The sequence below is a fragment of the Musa acuminata genome, chromosome BXJ2-11, assembly GCF_036884655.1.
Source record: "Musa acuminata AAA Group cultivar baxijiao chromosome BXJ2-11, Cavendish_Baxijiao_AAA, whole genome shotgun sequence".
Taxonomy (NCBI): domain Eukaryota; kingdom Viridiplantae; phylum Streptophyta; class Magnoliopsida; order Zingiberales; family Musaceae; genus Musa; species Musa acuminata.
Window position 1 is genome coordinate 26,303,286 of NC_088348.1, and position 19,215 is coordinate 26,322,500.

At 37.1% G+C, this 19,215-nt stretch overlaps 2 protein-coding genes across 3 annotated transcripts in view; both read left to right on the forward strand.

Annotated features, from left to right (window-relative positions):
* The first annotated feature begins 4,335 nt into the window (after positions 1 to 4,335).
* Positions 4,336 to 5,714, forward strand: LOC135627037 (ethylene-responsive transcription factor ERF039-like). Of its 2 annotated transcripts, none has more exons than XM_065132983.1 (2): positions 4,336 to 4,494; positions 4,684 to 5,714. In XM_065132983.1, the coding sequence occupies exons 1-2, from the start codon at positions 4,442 to 4,444 to the stop codon at positions 5,315 to 5,317; spliced, it is 687 nt and encodes a 228-aa protein (XP_064989055.1). In that variant the 5' UTR covers positions 4,336 to 4,441; the 3' UTR covers positions 5,318 to 5,714. The 2 variants fall into 2 exon arrangements, with proteins under 2 accessions (XP_064989055.1, XP_064989056.1); XM_065132984.1 differs by having other exon boundaries at positions 4,449 to 4,588; positions 4,684 to 5,713.
* A 7,727-nt stretch (positions 5,715 to 13,441) lies between these two features.
* The window catches only part of LOC135626488 (uncharacterized), a 5,959-nt gene continuing 185 nt past the window's right edge, over positions 13,442 to 19,215 (forward strand). Inside the window, exons 1-4 of the mRNA XM_065131813.1 lie at positions 13,442 to 15,032; positions 17,279 to 17,425; positions 18,091 to 18,207; positions 18,470 to 19,215. The exon at positions 18,470 to 19,215 is cut by the window's right edge and continues 185 nt beyond it. Coding sequence (XP_064987885.1) covers positions 13,524 to 15,032; positions 17,279 to 17,425; positions 18,091 to 18,207; positions 18,470 to 19,096 — 2,400 coding nt within the window. The 5' untranslated portion in view covers positions 13,442 to 13,523 and the 3' untranslated portion in view covers positions 19,097 to 19,215. The remainder of the gene's footprint in view (positions 15,033 to 17,278; positions 17,426 to 18,090; positions 18,208 to 18,469) is intronic.

The following is a 19,215-nucleotide window of genomic DNA, read 5'->3' on the forward strand; positions in this document are numbered from 1 at the left end:
TACTCATTTTTGGAAGCTCATTTCAAGCGTGATTTAAACACTAATTAATATTTTAATCAGACTTAAGTAGGTCGAGATCTACTATTTTGTACGAAGGAACTCGACGATGCCATCCGCTCGGGCGAGGGACTAGACGATGGGCCATCTAGGGGAGGAGGGAAGGGAAGGGAAGCTCCACCGTGGCTGCCTCCTTTTCCTCTATTGAGATCGATGATCGCAATAGAAGAGCACGAGGAATTGGACGATGTTGTTGGCTCAGGTGGTGAACTCAAAATGTGTTGCTCGCTTAGGTAAGGGATTGGACAGTAGGCACATGAGCAAGAAGGGAGGGGTGGGGGAGGGTTTGGCGGTCGACGTAGCAGAGGACGATGGGGCCTTGGGGTGGGGCCTCGTGATGAGCGAAGGCGATAATGCTATGAATGCTTGCGAGGGGAATTTATGAAAAAAATAAAAATAAGTGACGCCATTTAAAAAAAATAAAAACAGAAATACATTTTGAAAAAAAACTCAAAAAGAAAGATTTTTTTAAAAAGAAAATTACCTTTATATGAATTTCGTTCTATTTATTTTCAAATATATTTCAATTTTGACTCAAGTATTTATTTTTTTATATTTATTATATTCACTACAAATCCATTAATGAGTATCTTAATCCATCAAGTAAATGTGAATAGATTCCATGTCTGAATTCATTTGATTGTCCAGAAGATGATCGGATTCGATCGTTACCTATTCTAACTAATTAAGAATGATATTGCGTTTAGAAGTGTACTCGAAAAGATTCCACGAAAATATTCTAACACGTTCGAATTGTGCATCAAATTCGAAAATGTTAGAATCATAATGATTTCTCTATCGATTCAAATGTCTTAATACGATATTAAGACATAAGTCATCGAGGTGTTATCAAATATTATTGAGGTATCGATAGACCATGTAAGTATTAGTTCCCCATATCAATACTAAAGCTCGAGATATAACAAAAAAATCTTATTAAAATGAATTCGAGAATCATTTAATGTATGTATCATGTTGATACTGAGAGTTTAATATGGAAACCAATCTACCAAGAAAGATTATAATTGTTATTTTTTTTTCCATGTATCATCTTCAATAAGATCGACAATTATACAATCCCTAATTTCTAATGCACTCTTTATTCATTTAGTGTTCTATGTTCTGAATTAAAGGATTGCCCCCATTGAAGACATTTGAAACATTTCACACCAATGGCTCTTCGATCATTTACATTCAACGCTTCATATAATGCATGTCTCAAATGTATAGATGAAGCTCATGTAAGCCAATCAACTCGAGTGCCCTTTCCATTTGGTTTTCAATGTTCAACATGAGAAAGCAATCGACCCTCACCCCGAAACTTGATAGGAATGTCATAGTATCATGTTGGCCAATGATGAAATGTGGATCACATGAATACCACAAGTATTTTGCATGGCAGGTTGCAGCTTTTCTCTCATGTGGAAGCAGTTCCATTTAATGCAATATATCCACAGATATTGTGTTTCTTGTTTCCAGCTATGCTGGGCTATGAGTTGTTCCTTTCATTGCATATGGATTTATCTCTTATTGTTTGGATGGGGCTTCATCATCTCTCAGACAGGTCCAATCTGGTATGCACAGAAGTGAGCAGTAAAGCAAACTCATCCCTCATCTCTAAATGTAGAAGAAGCTTCATTTAATGCAAAAGCAAAACACAGTTTGTGTTTTTTGTTTGTAGTTAATGTATCCCTTACCTTTCTGACAAGAATCCATATCATGAAAGGAATCAGCACTGATAGGATTTTTAGTATGTCCAAAAGTTAGCAGCAAAGCAAACTCATGTATAGTTAATGTTGAAGGGTTTCTATGCATCAAGGTTCAGAAAAATCTGAGGTTTTCCTTTCACTGTGTATCCATGCACACCTTCTTACTCTTTGGAGAGGCACTCATCTCATCTTTCATCACCATGGAAAGGTATCTATCATGCGTGCAATATGGTGAGAGAAAAAGAGAACAGTAGGCATCTCAAACAAATTTAGGTAGCTCTTTGGTGAAAAGGAAAAGATCGAGAAAAGATGAAACCTAATGCAACAACGTGGTGTGCTGAGCTTAAATATGGAGATACTAACCCTAGCAAAACTATGATTGCTTTTCTTTCCTCAAGAAATTGATTTATATTTATTACGGACGCTTTCGGATGAATTGTGTAATAGTGCACTGATTACTAAGATATATAATATAATTCTAATCAATTTATTTTACATAAATTTGTGTCAATTTCGTAGGATGAACACAATATTTTCCCTCAGTCTTTGTGGTGGATATATACAAGTGTGACCAATGTGTGTGTGTGTGTGAATGAGTGAGAGAGAGAGAGAGAGAGAGAGAGAGAGAGAGAGAGAAAGAGAGAGGAAGAGGACATCAGGAAGAATATAGGGGTAAGACAATGTGACTTAATGATTGTAAGACTATGTATAGTGAATCCATGTATTTTTTGGGTGTTAAAAGATACCTTATACTCATAGAAGAAGAAGAAGAAGAAGAAGAAGAAGAAGAAGAAGAAGAAGAAGAAGAAGAAGAGAACAAGTTGCCCTGTAGAAACAAATGGGTCATACATAAATGTGAAATTTGGTGATTGAAGCACAACTCCCTTATATATACAGGAAAGAGAAAAATATATATATATGTAAATTATAAAGAAAAAAGTTTTTCAGCCAAAGAGAAAATATGATATATTTTTCTCTCTTTAAAATAGTATTATAATAACTAAATATAATATCAAAATAATTTTCTATGTTTAAAAATTCATCTTATGGAAAGCCTTTTTTTCAGAAATTACATTGTTTAAAAATAATAATAAATTTGTAATTAATTGATAGAAAAAAAAAGGAATTTGCATCCAAATTTCTTCCTATAAAATACCATTTCTTAGATATCAATAGCCACTTTAATTAACATGTTAAATTACTGTAGAGTAATTAGAAGATACAAGCTATTTTACTATTTTATATTTCTTCACACTATCTTCATTTTGTAGACTTGGTTATGCTCAATAATAATTTAATATCATGATAATATGTGATAAACATATTGTATCCTTGTATTATCATTTGACATATTTTTTTTCTAATTTATAGGCCATATGATGTGTTTAGTGATACAGTATTGATACCAAAAATTCTATCAAATTGAAGTGAAATTGTATTAATAAGCAGGAAGAATAAACTTAAGCTCAAAATTAAGGGCACAAATCTTTGGGATAGTTATGGAGAATAACCACACTCTAAATACTCTAAATCTATCGAAGCTATTAATTATAACACCCCAATATAATCCCAGACGTATACGAACATCTAAATATCACTAGTATTTTGAACATGAACATAGACGACACTATTATTATCTTATCCGGTCGAATCATAGTACAACAATAAAGAACGTTTTCAGTAAAACCAAGCGTTGGAACTGAACCTGCTTGATCTCTTCGTACTACACTAAACATGAGAAGTAGGTCTTGTGTTGCTGTCAAGGTGGGATCGACATTCATGTCAATGCTTTTGTCTTGCTCTTCATCTCCAAAAACGACTAAACTGTGCATGTTTATTCTACTCTGTACCATCATAATTCACTCCTCGTCATCTTCCTGTAGAATAAGCACAGTTGGGGGACCAGTCAAGGCCTTGTTATCAACGAGGACCGGAGGTTAAACGTCCCTTGCACAACAACAAGCTGGTTTGGATGATGAACGACAAGATTAATCTACCTATAATGCCCATCATCAGGTCTCTATCATTGTTTCTTAATAGATTAGTCATTTGATCTATGGCTAATTTATATCATCTCATGTAAATTTTGGATGATAATAGTTTTAATTTCTAAATATCTTTTTTTTTTTTTACCCTCCGAATAACTTATTTCGATTAAAACACTAAAAAATTACTTCTCTCTTTGTAAAAGAAGATGGACTGACTGATTTGTCTATCATCATTGCTTCTTGGTAAATTAATCACACTAATTAATCATAAATAATATATATAATAATAATAATAATATATTAAATATATATTACTTACCCTCTGAATTATTTATTTTGATTTAAGGAAAATTAAAAATGCTTACATGCTCTGAGAGATCTAATCGAATCTTGTCTTTGTAAAAGAAGATGGACGTGTGTTCGGCAAAAATGATAGCAGTAGTCCTCAGAGTGGAGAGAAGAATCTACTGTCTCCTTTGGGCATGTTGACAAAGAGACAAGTTGGTGGTACTGTAAAGCGTGGCCACGTTGTTGTGGTGAGGAGGATGCGGAGGAGGAGGAGGAGGACGAGGATAACGCTGGGCGACCGAGGTTGGTAGAGTGACTGATGATTGATGGCCGTCGCCTTTATTTCCTTCGCTACCGCTGTGGTGGGGAACATGCAATGACTTCTACGTTAGAAGCTTAATGGCATCCCAGCTAAGGGGAATCAAAAGCCACATGAAACACACCTCTTATCGGTAACCCAATCTTTACCGCCTCTCTCTCTCTCTTTTGAGGAAGCTCACCGTGTCGCTTTGGCAAGGAGGACGGGAAGGCAGCCACTCCTGTGTCGTAATGCTGCACTTCCACTCCTCTCCTCTCGCCTCTTAGATTTCCTCTCTCTCCCCGCTGATTTATCTCTCTCTGTCTCTCTCGCTCTCTCGTAGAAGCTTCTCTGTCTTTTCCAACATGGAAGAAGGTAACACGAGGACTAGTGGGTCCAAGAGAGGCGGCGGCGGAGGCGGCGGTGAGAAGGCCAACAAGAGGAGCAAGGAGGGAAAGCACCCGGGCTACCGAGGCGTACGCATGCGCTCCTGGGGGAAATGGGTGTCGGAGATCCGAGAGCCGAGGAAGAAGTCGAGGATCTGGCTGGGGACGTTCCCGACGGCGGAGATGGCCGCGAGGGCGCACGACGTGGCGGCGATGACCATCAAGGGCCAGTCGGCGTGCCTCAACTTCCCCGAACTGGCCGATGAGCTACCGCGGCCGGCCTCCGCCGCCCCCGAGCACATCCAGGCGGCAGCCGCGTTGGCTGCTGCCACCACCTTCGGCGGCCGCGGAGAAACAACACGCGCCAGCGAGGAGTCAGGCAGGAGGCAGGCCGAGATGCCGATGTCGCGATCTCCAGCCCCCGCAGCTCTATCGAGCGACGGCGACGACAAGCTCTTCGACCTGCCCGATCTCCCGCTTGACGTAAGCGAAGGTTTCCGCTCGCATCCGTCATGGGCGCCATCCACAGTGGAGGACTGCATTCAGTTCAGGGTGGAGGAGCCATTGGTGTGGGAATACTACGTGAATTGAGCAGTAGCCGCAGCTGCAGCTGCTCCTCCTTCCTCCTCTTCTAATCGAATTCAAGGCAAAGCAGCAGATAATTTAGCTCTTACACCCCATTCTCTCAGCACATACTGCAATACCTCCACATAAACTACAAGGCTTTGGAGTTCATGTGTACCATTACACATCGATCAACCTTAGCAAACTACCCATCAATTGGGTATAAATCAGAATGCAAAGACGTGGAGTTTACTGTCTTGCTTTACTGAAGTTGGGTAGTGCATCGATCCTATGCTTTCTATAACAGGAGGGAGAGCAAAAGCTTTGATCATTCGCTTTAGTGAGGACTTCTTTTCCTTCTTTGCGGTAAATCTTTCATATGATTCCTTGTTCTCTACTGAAATCTTGCACATGACTCTTCATTCAATTCCAAAGTTATTAATGATCCTTTGTCTTTGGGTGGTAATCTCTCTCTCTCTCTCTCTCTCTCTCTCTCTCTCTCTCTCTCTCTCTCTCTCTCTTTCAGTTCTCATCTCAATATTTTCACATGGTTATGACAAATGATGGATTCTTATAGGCCAACTTTATGATTTAAATTGATTTAGGTAGATTTTTTATTCTACTTGAGATCAAGCATAATTTTTTGGGCCTAATATCAAAAATATATATATCACACACAAACACACACACACACACACACACACACACACACACACACATATATATATATATATATATATATATATATATATATATATATATATATATATATATTCCTTTTGATAACATTAGTCAATTGTGCATTATGCATTATTTGGTTGGTTTTTCTATTAAGTTACCAAATAACTTAATAATTCATAAGAATAATAGATGGAAAATATAGCTCTAGCATATCAAATTTTTCTATAAGGAAATAACTTCTCTACTTTCAAAGATGACACATGTTTAAAGTGTGATAAAACAATGTAGTGTGATAAGACTACATTTATAAGACAATGTAGTCAAAGTAGATGACAAACTAGCACATGGTTTTCTAAAAAGAGAAAAGGAACTCTAAAAGAAAAAAACAAGTGAATTGTGGTCGCCACCACAATCTTTAATTATTATTTTTCAAAAGATAAAAGGATAAATATGAGATTTAAGTCTTTATTAATAAACTAACTAATATCTTTAAAAAATATGTTAGATAAGATTTTGGACTCTCCATAAAAGGATTCAGTATATTATCAGCAGACTAATATTTAAGATGTAAAAAAAAAATATATGAGATAGAAACTTTGAATCCTTACGTTGGGTAAAATAATATGGTAAATCTCTACTAAGTCAGTATTTAAGATATAAAAAGATATCAACTGAGGTTTTGAATCTGCTAAAAATATTTACTATATCATAATCAGATTAATATTTAAAATATAAAATATAATAAAATAATATGATATATAATAATCTATAGGATTTGGTTCATAAACCTTACCAAGACTTTTTATCCCATGTTCTAAGCGGAAGCCTACACGTTGTTTTTGAATGAGATGACAGATTCCTTTTTGTTAGATGTGACAATAGTCAGCACAAGCAAAGAAGACTGTAAGTGTTGGATGGGGATGGGTTCACCCTTGTGTTGTGTCTTCTTTGTTTTCTTTACTGGAAGGTGGAAGAAGGTAAATTTCCGCTAAAGTCTTTAGGTGTTCATTGGGACCCAAAGGGAGAAAGATGAAGTAGCCTCATGTCCCCCAACAGGGAAAACAGTGGCCAACATAAAGCAATGGTTCAATGTTACCTGCTTCTGCATCTACAAGTATAAAGTATATATAATAATATATATATCTAATATATTATATGCAAAGTTCATCAATCTCATATTTATATTTCAAAAATTAAGTTTAATATGTATGTAATAGCATATAATTTTTTCAACTATACGAGGAAATCTCTCTATTTTGTTAAGGGAAATCCTCTATTCTGTTGAGAAAAATCATCCCTCCTATTATTTTTTGTTGTACAATTATTTTTGTTGTATAATTATTTTTTCCATTGTCATTCTGAGAGTAATTTTTTTGATGACATCTATAGAAAATGTCAAGATTTCACTTTAAGACAATAAATGGTGTCTCCATCTTAATTTTTAACTTATTAAAAAAAATTCATGCACAAGTTGTGTTGTATATAAAAATAATTTTGTCGTTGCTCCAAAATCATTTAGAGAGAGAGAGAGAGAAGGATATCCGTGGTGGAGCAATCAAATAATATAGGTGGTAGAGCCAAAGCAATTGCATTGACTAATGCCTGGATTCCTTGACAGAAAACATGGAGAAAGTTTCAGGCAAAATGGAATGAAGTGCATCAACAATGGCAGGTGATGAAGCAAAAGCCACAATTAAAAACGACAACATTACAGCAATGGAGATAGCTCCGAGAAGACTCAACATCAAGAGAGAGAGAGAGAGAGAGAGAGAGAGAGATCACAAGCTTTGTCACTTGAAACAAATTCGGATATTATTATTTCATCGGGTTTGTAACATGTTTAAATAAGAAAGTAGAATACATAAACCAAATTATTTTCTTCCATATCTAAGATGATTTTTCGATAGAAAAATTAAGTATATGACTCATTAAATCAGTGTATACTTCATTGATCCAAAATATTAGACTAGTATATCTAACTATTATCATAAGTTGATTCAATTCATTCCACGTCCAACGTGAGATTAAAACTGTAATATTAGGAAGGATCGATGCAAGATAAACTAGACATTGAGCATTTTATGATAACAAGCTGTAAATTATGGATCGCAAATAGGTTATAAGCCACTATGTTATGAGTTCTATGGGAAAAAACAAGACCATATCAATGTTCGTATCGAATTCCATTGTGTTAGGTGTTTGTGCTCTCCTAATCAATCATACATTGAACCTCCACTTGCAACTACTACAAGTTGGCGAAGTCATTGACGTATATTCGTATCTTCATGTTCGATCCAAAACAAGGACTCATGCATTAGTGTGATTAAGGTGAAGTCCTTAGTGCATCCTTGATGAGTGTTGGTGTGACGTTCGATTTTAGTCGGATAGCATGTAAGAGAATAAATATTGAATTATCATGTTGTTGTATATCTTTTATATGTTGGTACATACAGTATTTTCTAATGATATTATTTTTTTATGATTTTTATTATATATATATATATATATATATATATATATATATATATATAAAAGATACGTCAAGTACTTTTATAAGATTTGAATGCTAGGATGCATAATGTGTGGACTTTGGGTTATCTACTATAGTTAACATTATGTCTTAGAATTTTATTTTTTAGTTTTTTTTCTTTTGTTTAGGAAACTCAAAATTTTAGGTGCAAATATTCATCTCTTAATAATAAATGTTTGTATTTATTTCAATTTCAAAAAATTAATGAGTGAAGTTTTAAGTTTCGTATTGTTTTAATTGGAAAAAAATTTATATAAGGAATCTAGGCGAAAGACATATGTTTTTCATAATAAAATTTTTATTCCTTTTATCTTTTCTTACTCGTAAATTTACATCAACCTCTTTATGATTATACCTACATGCAAAATATTCATATCACTGTAGAAATGAATTCAACTATATACGAGGCATTATTCCCTAAGGCATAAGGGAATTGATCGAAGCTTCTACCAATGTTATCCTTCATCAAGTCATTATATCTAAGTCATTGAGGCAGTCGACTCCTCTTATAGATCCTTCGGGCCAACTAAGCCTCTTGGCATCTACCTTCGGATATGACATTTGTTATATAAAAGATGTCTCTTCATATATGCTCGAGTGGCATGAGCTCATGAAAGGGGCTCATAGATCAACCTAGAGTCTATAGGTAGAGAATCATCATCAGGAGGTTTCATTATAGATAATGTAGTAGAATCAAGGAGTAATACACCCTACACTATCAATTGAGATGTATATTAGTCTAAATGTAATCGCTTTTCAACGAGGCACATAAGAATTTGGTGATAGTGATATCCAACACCTTTGACCAAATCCCTCTAATTGAATGTGTTTTGGAGCTCGACCCAGCCCAAGATTCATCAACAACATTAATGTCCTCATCTTGGAAAGAGAGGATCTTTCAAAATAAATTAGTTAGATACAAAATAAAGTTTGAGAGAGATGACTCGACTCATACGATGATGTGCAAAGAGCTTAAGGAACTGAAGTAGTCGCTTGACAAATAACATCGATTAGAGGAGGATGAGGAGAAAATGAGGGTGGTTGAACTCATCATTAAAAATCTAATTCGAGAACATTGGTTATGAGAAGCTAGCCTATCAACTCCATATAGAAGAATCACTTTGGCTTCGATACAAAGTCTAGGGAGCCATCAAGTATTAAGAGTCAATATGATTCACAAAAGATCATTTGACTGTGACTATCATTTTTTAATTTCTTGAGTCATGGGAGATCATCCGGGGCTTGCAATCCTCTGATTGATATGTTGGATCCACCCTCATCATAGAAAATAATGACCAATTCATTGATGAGTTATCTAAACCTTCGACGAGAAGTGATGACATCGAGGCGAAAAAGGATGTTGGAGGGATGCATCCAAAAAAATACATCACGAAGGGAGGTAGGAGTTCGAGGAGTAGCCCAGGAGATGGGCGAGGAGGTGGTCCCACATGGCACCTGAACCTAAGAATGTCATGCCGATGACATTAAGCCGACGTTGATCCCTAAGTTCGAGACTACACCAACCTCCTAATAAGTTTTGCTTTAATGTTGTTTTTGTTGGAAAATTTAGGGACAACATCATATGTATAACATAAAATAAAATTTTAAAAATTTTAAAATATATTTATTGTCATGCATAGATTGACGTGTAAAAACCCACGAAACTGAAAATCACCTGTGAGAAAGTTGTGTTACCTAGGGAGATTGTATATCCCTGAATTTCTATAGATCTATGAGAGATAATGAAGAAGATTAATTGTCCTCGTCTCTAGTGGTGATCCAAAAGCTGTGAAGACGCTCCTCGAGTCGCGACCTAAATCTCGACATCTACTATCTGAGGAGGAGAATGAGAGATGAGAATAGGAGGTTGCAACCAATAAGGCCTAGCCTATATCTCATTGGTTATCTCCGATTTATAGAGACCCCCCTGTCAACTTAACTCTAATGGATCCTACCATATTGGGTATTGGATCTCTATTCAATTACCTAAGCCTCTTAGATTAGTGGATTTCTATCCAATAATCTCTTATTGGCTCTTATTGGATCTCATCTATAGGATCCAAATAATTTAGGGCTTATTAGATATCTAATAAGATGGGACTCCAACAAATATCTGATATTCGAACCTTTACTCGTCGTAGTATCTACCATATGTGTGTGACCCTCTATGCCCAATATCGAGCTAGCTGTGAGTCATACATATCAGAACTCCTTCTAGCTCATTAAATTATTATCGCTATAATAATTCACTCGACTCATTGACTATGGACGTACTAGGCTACTACGCCATAGTCTCCAAACGATACAGGAGAATCCAAATCCATTAAACGTGTCTGTCCTTAGTTACCGTGTATCTATAGTCCCTCATCCATCTAATACCTCAGAGACCAAATACCAGGCATGGTGCTATCAGGCCCATACAATTTCTACTCGAGTCTCGCTCTAATCGGATTCACCCAATGAACTTTTTCTCTCTCAATTTGAATGACCTGAGCCGAAGATTTGTCTAAGCAAGAACACACGAGATATTCACCTTATGACACCGAGAGCGGATGATCTTTTATCAATATTCAATAGCCCTCATAAGATTGGTTGTCACTCCCGATAACCGGTTGTGCTAAGTCTGGAACTTCTATACCTATGAGTCCGATATCAAAGAGTACAGTACTTATATAGAATATTCTTGATGTCTCAAGTCTAAGGACCAGATATACCATTGAGACGATAGAATCATTGTCTGATAATAAGGTATCATCAACCATCCAGTATCCCATAAGCGGATTAATCGATAAACTCATTCTCCAATGAACACTTACACTGTATCCCTAGTGTCCCCACACGAGTAGCTATGAGACCAACCACCGGATAAGTATACAGCATACCAGTCTGTCCGGTTATCTCGATATCCCTCTCAAGGAACTTATAACCGGGATTATTTATAGTCTATATTTAAAGGTGAATCGATTTCATTATCGTGATCTCATCACGATCCGACTCTTATTGCATAGATCCATAGACATCATAATATATATATAGATATCACAATATATCCATGAAATAGATAATATAAAAATATCAAATATCAAATAATATAATAAGTAAAAAGAATGAGTGTCATGTCGCACGTATCATCACTCACGTGATTGACTTGTATGGCACTTATGACTAACCGTTCGTTTCTTCTTTATTTTTACATGTTTAAAATTTTTCTTACTCTACTAAAATATAAAGTCTCCCTACTATCATATCTATATAAAAGTAAAACTTTTCACAAACTTAGTATATTCTTATGATAACACTATTTGATGTGAAATCGATATAAGTTTTATTTAAAATATTTTTAAAAATTAGATAGGGGGCTTCCCAATTACATCACTCGTTATAACTTTTCTTAGAACTAAATCACCAAACTATAAAAATTAGCGTAAAAAAAATTATTATAAAAATTATTATAATCTCAATCAAAATTCTCAAATGTACTTTAATCAAGTCAAGTTTAACTCTTAATTTTTTATTTGATATTTTTTTCGTCTTAACTATAAGCATAGACTTTGCTATAACTATTTTGGTCGAGGTAGAAGGGAATTCTCTAGTTGAGTGCTCCATATGATATTTGAAAGTTCATCAATCCAAACACCTCCAAAATAGCTTGATTGGTAACTTCAGTTTGATCATTTGACTATGGGGAGATAGCCAACTTTTGGATTATCAAACTAAGTTTCCATTGTCAGTAATGAAAATCTCTGGAACTATGAATTTGGAGATTATATGCTTTTATACGAATCATTCAACATTGCTTAGGGTTCAGTTTTGACTTATTTAGTAAAGTAGTCTCCTCCTCCGACTGTTCAAAACTTTCATTGTCTTAATGCCGAGGGAAAAGAATTCTACAATATCTATTCCTCAGAGTGCAAATGGGCATGTAGAGTCGATCGATGTCAGCTCCATAGCAGGTAGTCACTGGTTTTAGGCATTAAGCTGACAGTAATAGGTACTTTCATATGTATTTGCCAACATCTATCTTCGTATATACTATTAACCTACTTGAGATCTTTTGTAATGATTTTAGTAATGTTTAATTCTATTCAGACATTTTAGATGGGTGTTTAATTTTATTAATATACTTGAGACCTTTTATAATGATATTACAGTTCGTACAATTATGTGTCATATTATTATGTTGATGAGACGTCTGAGTTGGTATAATAATGATAATAACGTGGCATTCAATCGTGTATATTATTTAATTTTATTAATTAAATATATACTTCTTGTTGAATTAGATTAATAATAATAATAATAATAATAATACTTTTAGTTGTTACAAAAGTTACATAAAAATATATAACACTCCAGCTTATATTCTTAAAAAATTGTATATCACTATGGTTAATCTTTATTACTAAATCATTATTTGATTCTCAATTGAAGAAATTAATAGCCATCTTGAACTGTTATGATACTAAATTTTAGACTCAAACTAAATAATATCAATTTTGTATATATATATATATATATATATCCAAAAATCTAAGTAAAAGACAACTGATAGGTCAAAAACTTCGTACTACAAATAATTATAATTATATTTCCTTTTAATTTTCAGAATTTCAACTAATGAATGATTGTCTTGATGTAGAAATAATATTCTTCGTTTGTATTTATGGTTACCGCTAATATACTTGTATTCTTGTTAATGTTGTTAACTGTTGTATTGATATACCATCGTTGAGATTGTCGCGGGTGCCTGTTGGACCGTCCTGATTTGTTATCCGAGGAGATGGTCAGAAGACTCGGACGCCCTGTAGCTTACGACAAATCCGAAGCGACGAGCGCCACGTGGGCGCATTCCCCCGTCGACGTTTCCGGACACGTAGCCCCGCACTCTCGCTTTCTCTCGAAGGAAGAGCGCCACTCGATCCCAACTCGACCCCCCCACCGCCCCCCTCTCCTCGTTTTAAATCTTCGAACACCAAACGCCTCCCTTTCTCCGCTCCTCCCCCTTTCCCAAAACCCTAAACGATGGATTCGCAGAACCGGGCCCAGGACCTGGCCACCACCGTCCTGGCCGCCGTGGCGCCGCCCGACATCGCCGCCGCCTGCTCCGCCGTCGACTCCTTCCTCCGGCGCCATGCCTCCGACCAGAGCCGCGCCTTCTTCTCTGTCGCCCTCCCCGCCCTCATCTGCCGCATCTTCGGCTTCGACGACGTCCCTCCCCCTTCCTCCTCCGCCTCCTCCGCCCCGCCCGGCCGCCCTGCGTCCACCGCCTGGATCGACCAGGCCGCCTCCGATCCCGCCCTCGCCGGCCGCCTTCTCGCGCTCCTCGCCCCCGACGGCATACTGATATCCTCCATCTCCGCCGTCGATCGCCACGCCCTCGTCCGCTACGTGTTCCCCATCGAGCGGCTGCCGGAGTGGATTCGCTTCGCCCTCCAGAGCGACCGGCCGAGCTCCGTCCTCTCCGATCTCTGCCCGCTTCTCAAAGGTAGGGTTAAGGAAGACGCGGTCCAGGGTTCCCCGTACCAGATGCAGCTCAATGCTTTCGAGTACTTCATGTTTTGGTTCGCCTACTACCCTGTTCGTAGAGGAAACAGCGAGAGCTCCGACGCTAATGTGGTTCGAAAGAGCCGGAAGTTTAGGTTGGAGAAATGGACCTCGTCGCTTCCGGTTTTATGTAGCAGCAGTCGCGGATCTAGGCAGAAGCCCGAATGCAACCTGTATCTCCAGCTTCTGTACGCTTATCTTCATGTTTTTGTGCCAAAGAATCGGTTATCCTATCAGCCCTACCGTAGCTCTTTACTTCATTACTCATTGAGCTACGATGACACGGCGTTCCTGCAAGCTGAATTCCTGGTCCACACTTTTGTGCATTTTTGGATGATCGACAATGATTTTTCTCCACTTCCGATGAATGTTTGTCGCTCCTTTGGTTTGTCTTTCCCGTACAAGGCGGTTCTGGGTGAGGCTCCTCCTACCGCTGGACTAGGAGATGTGTTGAAGGTGCTTGTGAAGTACTTGAACTGTGACTCAACTGTTTCAGGTACTGAGACTCGGCATATGGTGTACGGTGAAAGTCCCAAGTCGAAGGGTTCACTGGATGTTCTTAGCTCAAGAAACGTAATGCTTTGCTGTGAGAATTCAGTTGGTTCTTGGAATGCAGTGATCCAGAGGCCTTTGTATAGGTTTATATTGAGGAGCTTTCTTTTCTGTCCAATAGGGGCTTCAATAAAAAATGCTTCCCAGGTATTCTATTTATGGATGTCTTATCTAGAGCCATGGAACACTAGTCCAGAAGAGTTTTCGAAGTTTGACCCAGCAGAAATGAAGAAAGAAGTAGGAGGGAATGAAAATATCGATAAAAGCAGCAAAGGGAAGCAGGGGAGACACATGGACTTGCAATACTCTCCGGCCTGGGAAAGTTATGTTTTGTCAAATTATCTATTCTACAGCTCATTGGTTATGCATTTTCTTGGGTTTGCACACAAGTTTCTCCATACAAATGTGGAGTCAGTTATCCAGATGATACATAAGGTATGTGTTACTTCTGATTATTGAATCTCTGTCTAGACTCGATAAAAGGTGCTGCACTTCTGTAATCTGTATTGCTTTCATGCCAGTGTTTGTTACTCCATGAATCGTTGTATCAGATGCCATCGCTCAATATTCTGTGAATAATTAGTTTGCTTAGTTAGTGATCAATGATCTTATTTCTCTTTCTAGGTAGGCAAGTTTGATAATATTCTTATGAGCTTTCCTTTTTAATTTTTTTGCTTTTCTATTTTACTTGCTTGGGAGTTTTTAACAACAACAACAACAACAAATCGAAATGTACTCTATGGATCTTTTTCCTCCAATTAAGATCTGTACATGTTAATAATTCTAATAAAATAAAGAGCATTCAAATATTTTTGTACTGTTTCTTATAAAATTCTTTTAGATCATCTTCTATGTCTCCTTGCACTACTAATACATTACAAATGGATTTTTTTAAAACTTCCTTTACCTCCTCCAGTTTCATTGATGCATTAACTGTCTAATGACAAATATCTGTATCCTTTGAACATGTTTAATCTTTTAAACTTATTCTCCCTTATTTTATTCTCTCTTGGGATTATACCTAACTGTTTAAAAACAAAAATATTTTTTCTATCCTCCCTATTAATTCCACATATTCACCTAAAACATTTTCATCTGAGCTACCCAAAATGTTTGCATTAATTATTCATTAATAGTCCAATACTTGGCTTTATATGGCCGAACAATTGTCTTGCTATGTTTTAAATTTAAGGGGCACCTGTTGATCACAACAAAATGTTTTATGCCCCTCGCTATTTTAATTATCAGTACTCCATAAACGATATCTTGATCCTCTTCTCCCCTTCACTTCTGTTGTCTTTATGTTAGTCATCTGATACTTTTTAGTGCCACTGTGCCACTATCCAATTTCTTGTATTACCTTGGTAACTATATTGTTTCATCTTTTGACTCACCTGTATCGTACAAAGATGTGGCAGACCACAGAAATGGAGCATTTATGTGGATACTTATCTTAAAACACTTTTATGTTGGTTTCAAGCTTGATCTCCTTTCTCCAATTTTGCAATCATGGAATATAATGTTTTTATATGCTGTGCTTATTTTGTTCATAACCCATTCCTTACTTTGTCTATTCTTCAGCTATTGTCGTTGTGCTATCCATTCTTTTATTCTTTTATGTAGCTTTGCAAATAGGGATAACATGTTTGGTGTCTTAGTTCTCGTATTCCCCGGTAAGATAGCTTCCAAGTACTCTACCAAGGTGTGCAAAGTATTCAATATCTAAATGGCGAGATGTGTCACATATAAACTCATTACTGATTTTGTTGGCTGACTGGTCTCAAACATGCTGTTGCTTACTGCAACAATAAGTGTAGATTTTTTTTTTTTTTTGTGGCTGAAGGGAATCTGGCCCTCTTGTTTCTTCTATACTTGTATACACTTGTTGAATGCTAGAATAAAGTCCTCATCTTATCTTGCTTTGTATTGGGTTTTGGCTGGCCGGCTCATGAGTATGCTATGTCTGTAGAGAACAAGATTTTGGGTGCTGGAAGGCAAAAGGAAAACCGAGAGAAATCCTTAAAAAGGAAAGAGAAGTAAGGTAGGGGAATATACTTGGTACTGGTGGAACCTCCCCCCTATTCCTCTTTATCTCAAATACTGGTAGCCATCCCTCATGAAATATTTTCGGGCTCCTCCTTCCATGTCTAATAGATAGTTTTACCTTCTCACTTTCTCAACCAACCTGAAGCATAGGCCTGAATTTTTATGTAACAGAAAATCTCGTTTCTAGACCCCGTGCAGTTGAAGAACTAATCAGATTAACAAAATTAGTCATGCAAGGAAACTAATCTCTGGGTGCCGAAATTAGAATCATAAAATTTTCAAGAGTACATATTATATTACTTTTTTCGTCGACTATGTAGACACCTTTTACACATTCTAATATAATATCGCTGAACTTAGAAATATTGACTATCTCATGGTAATGTTGCAATACTCGTTTTCTTCGACTATGATAGCAGCATTTCTTAGGTTCTGCTTTTCGGTTTTATAGAGTCTGTTACCAATTGTAATGGTCTTCTTTTGGTTGAAGAATCAAGTAAATTTTGCTAAATGTTTAAATTTATTGGGAATTTAAATGCTAAAATACTTTTTTAGACTTACAATTGTGCATTTTGGAATGCATTATCAACTAGCTGTCCAAGTTGATGGCAGTCTTTATATGGTTGTCTTTTCAGGTGCTAAAAATTTTGACTTTGTCCAAGGAACTGCTGGACCTTATTCGGAAAGTTGATGTTGTTTTTCATTCTAAACCAGCTAGACCTTCTGCATATTCCTCTAATGATGCATACAAATACATTCCATCAATTTGTGAACAATTGCAGGTAAAGTTCTGACACGTTCATTGGTCTTCTAATTCTGTTGTAGCTCCGTCTGAATGAAGGAAATGCAGGTGTCAGTTAGTGTGGTGTGTGGTTCTGAAATATATTACATAAAATTTGTTTAATGATCATATATGGCAGATCCATGTTTGGAAGTTTCATTTCATTTTGTGGTTTCTTTCCTACTTCTAGTCTTTCCACCAATATGAGATCAACTATATAATACAACTCTGATAAGGCACTTGCAGAATTTCTGTCACTACAGTTCTGTGGTCTACTCAACTGTCAACTTCATGGACCCTCTTAAGCTTGTGGCAACCTCTATGCTAGGAAGTCTATGTATATATTAGTCACTGAGAAGCCTAGAAGCCTGTGGCCGTACATGATTCTCCTTTGGTTGTAGTTTCAAGTTCATTAACCCAGAAAACTTGCTCTAGAAATCTCCAAGAACTACAAAGTTCCTTGAGATGGGTAATATGAAAACTTTGTTATGATGGGCAACTTCTATGACAAAGGATTAAACAAACATATGAGACACAATATCACAAAGGAGTTCCTTTGGTCCTTTACTCTAAAGTTCCATTGAACTTGAATTTTTGTGCATCTTTATGCTTGGATAAAAGCATAACTACATGCATTGGTTTTTCCTAATGTCTTCCTGATGTCAGGATTGGGAGGATGGTCTCTGTGAAAGTGATGCAGACGGGTCTTTTTTACATGAGAATTGGAACCATGATTTGAGACTTTTCAGTGATGGTGAAGATGGGGCACATAACTTACTTCAGGTATATTATATCACCACGATGTATTTTCACCGACACTTTTTGTCTTATTTGGTAGCTTAATTGTCTAGATGTCTTGAAAATTTGGAGTTTTGCTGATCATACATGGTATGGCATATATTATCATCTCATTGATTTTGTTCGTGATTGTGTTTTGCTGGCGGTCTTCACTTACCATTTTTAATAATAGAAGTATCTTTTTTTTAATTCTTAAATATGAATTGTTGAAACAAATTGATAACTGTCTTTCTTAATTGTTTCTTAGCTGTTGGTGCTGCGGGCAGAACATGAGATCCAAATTTCTTCTGGGGATGTCTCAAATAGCATCCAGGCCCTGGATGCAATCAGATCCCAGATGAATATCCTTTTTGGTGGCCCCTTGAAAAAGCCACGTACATCTACGTCTCAAGCAGATGATCCACATCATGGACGTGGCGAGATATTCACCCCGAAACACCCAGGTATCGGTCAGCGAACATGGGCTGATGTACGATATAAAGGTGACTGGATGCGGAGGCCAATCTCAGATACCGAAGTGGCCTGGCTTGCAAGGCTCCTAATCAGATTCTCCGACTGGTTGAACGAGTCTTTTGGCCTTGGCCATGTTGATGACAGTGACTCAGCAGGCCCAACCATTGTGGAGTTTGGCCGAACCGAAGTGTGTAACGTGGAGGGACCAAAGGAAGCTCTCAATATGGTTCTCGCCCTTCTTGGTTCTTGGCTCAGTCTGTTCGGGAATGCGGTAGTTAGATTCATGAGGGCACATCGGATAAAGATAAACTTGAGGGTGTTGGCCTCGAAGAAGTTTGTGATGCTGCTGCTGTTATATGGTGTGTTCTGTGCAGCGAAGAAGGTTCTTTCGGCGGCTTTCGCTACGGTTGCTCCTGCATGACTGCTTTGTTGTTGGCCATTCCTGAAAGCATACCACAAAGTAAATGTGTACAGCCATACATGCATACTTATATGCGCTGTTTTGCATTGTATCCTCAAAAGGTTCAGAGGAGGAGGTTC

Bases quoted from the DNA above. Each gene is read 5' to 3' on its own strand.
- LOC135627037 (XM_065132983.1), top strand. From the start codon at position 4,442: ATGGCATCCCAGCTAAGGGGAATCAAAAGCCACATGAAACACACCTCT. The intron at 4,495-4,683 runs GTAACCCAATCT...GCTCTCTCGTAG, and splicing joins ATGAAACACACCTCTTATCG to AAGCTTCTCTGTCTTTTCCA.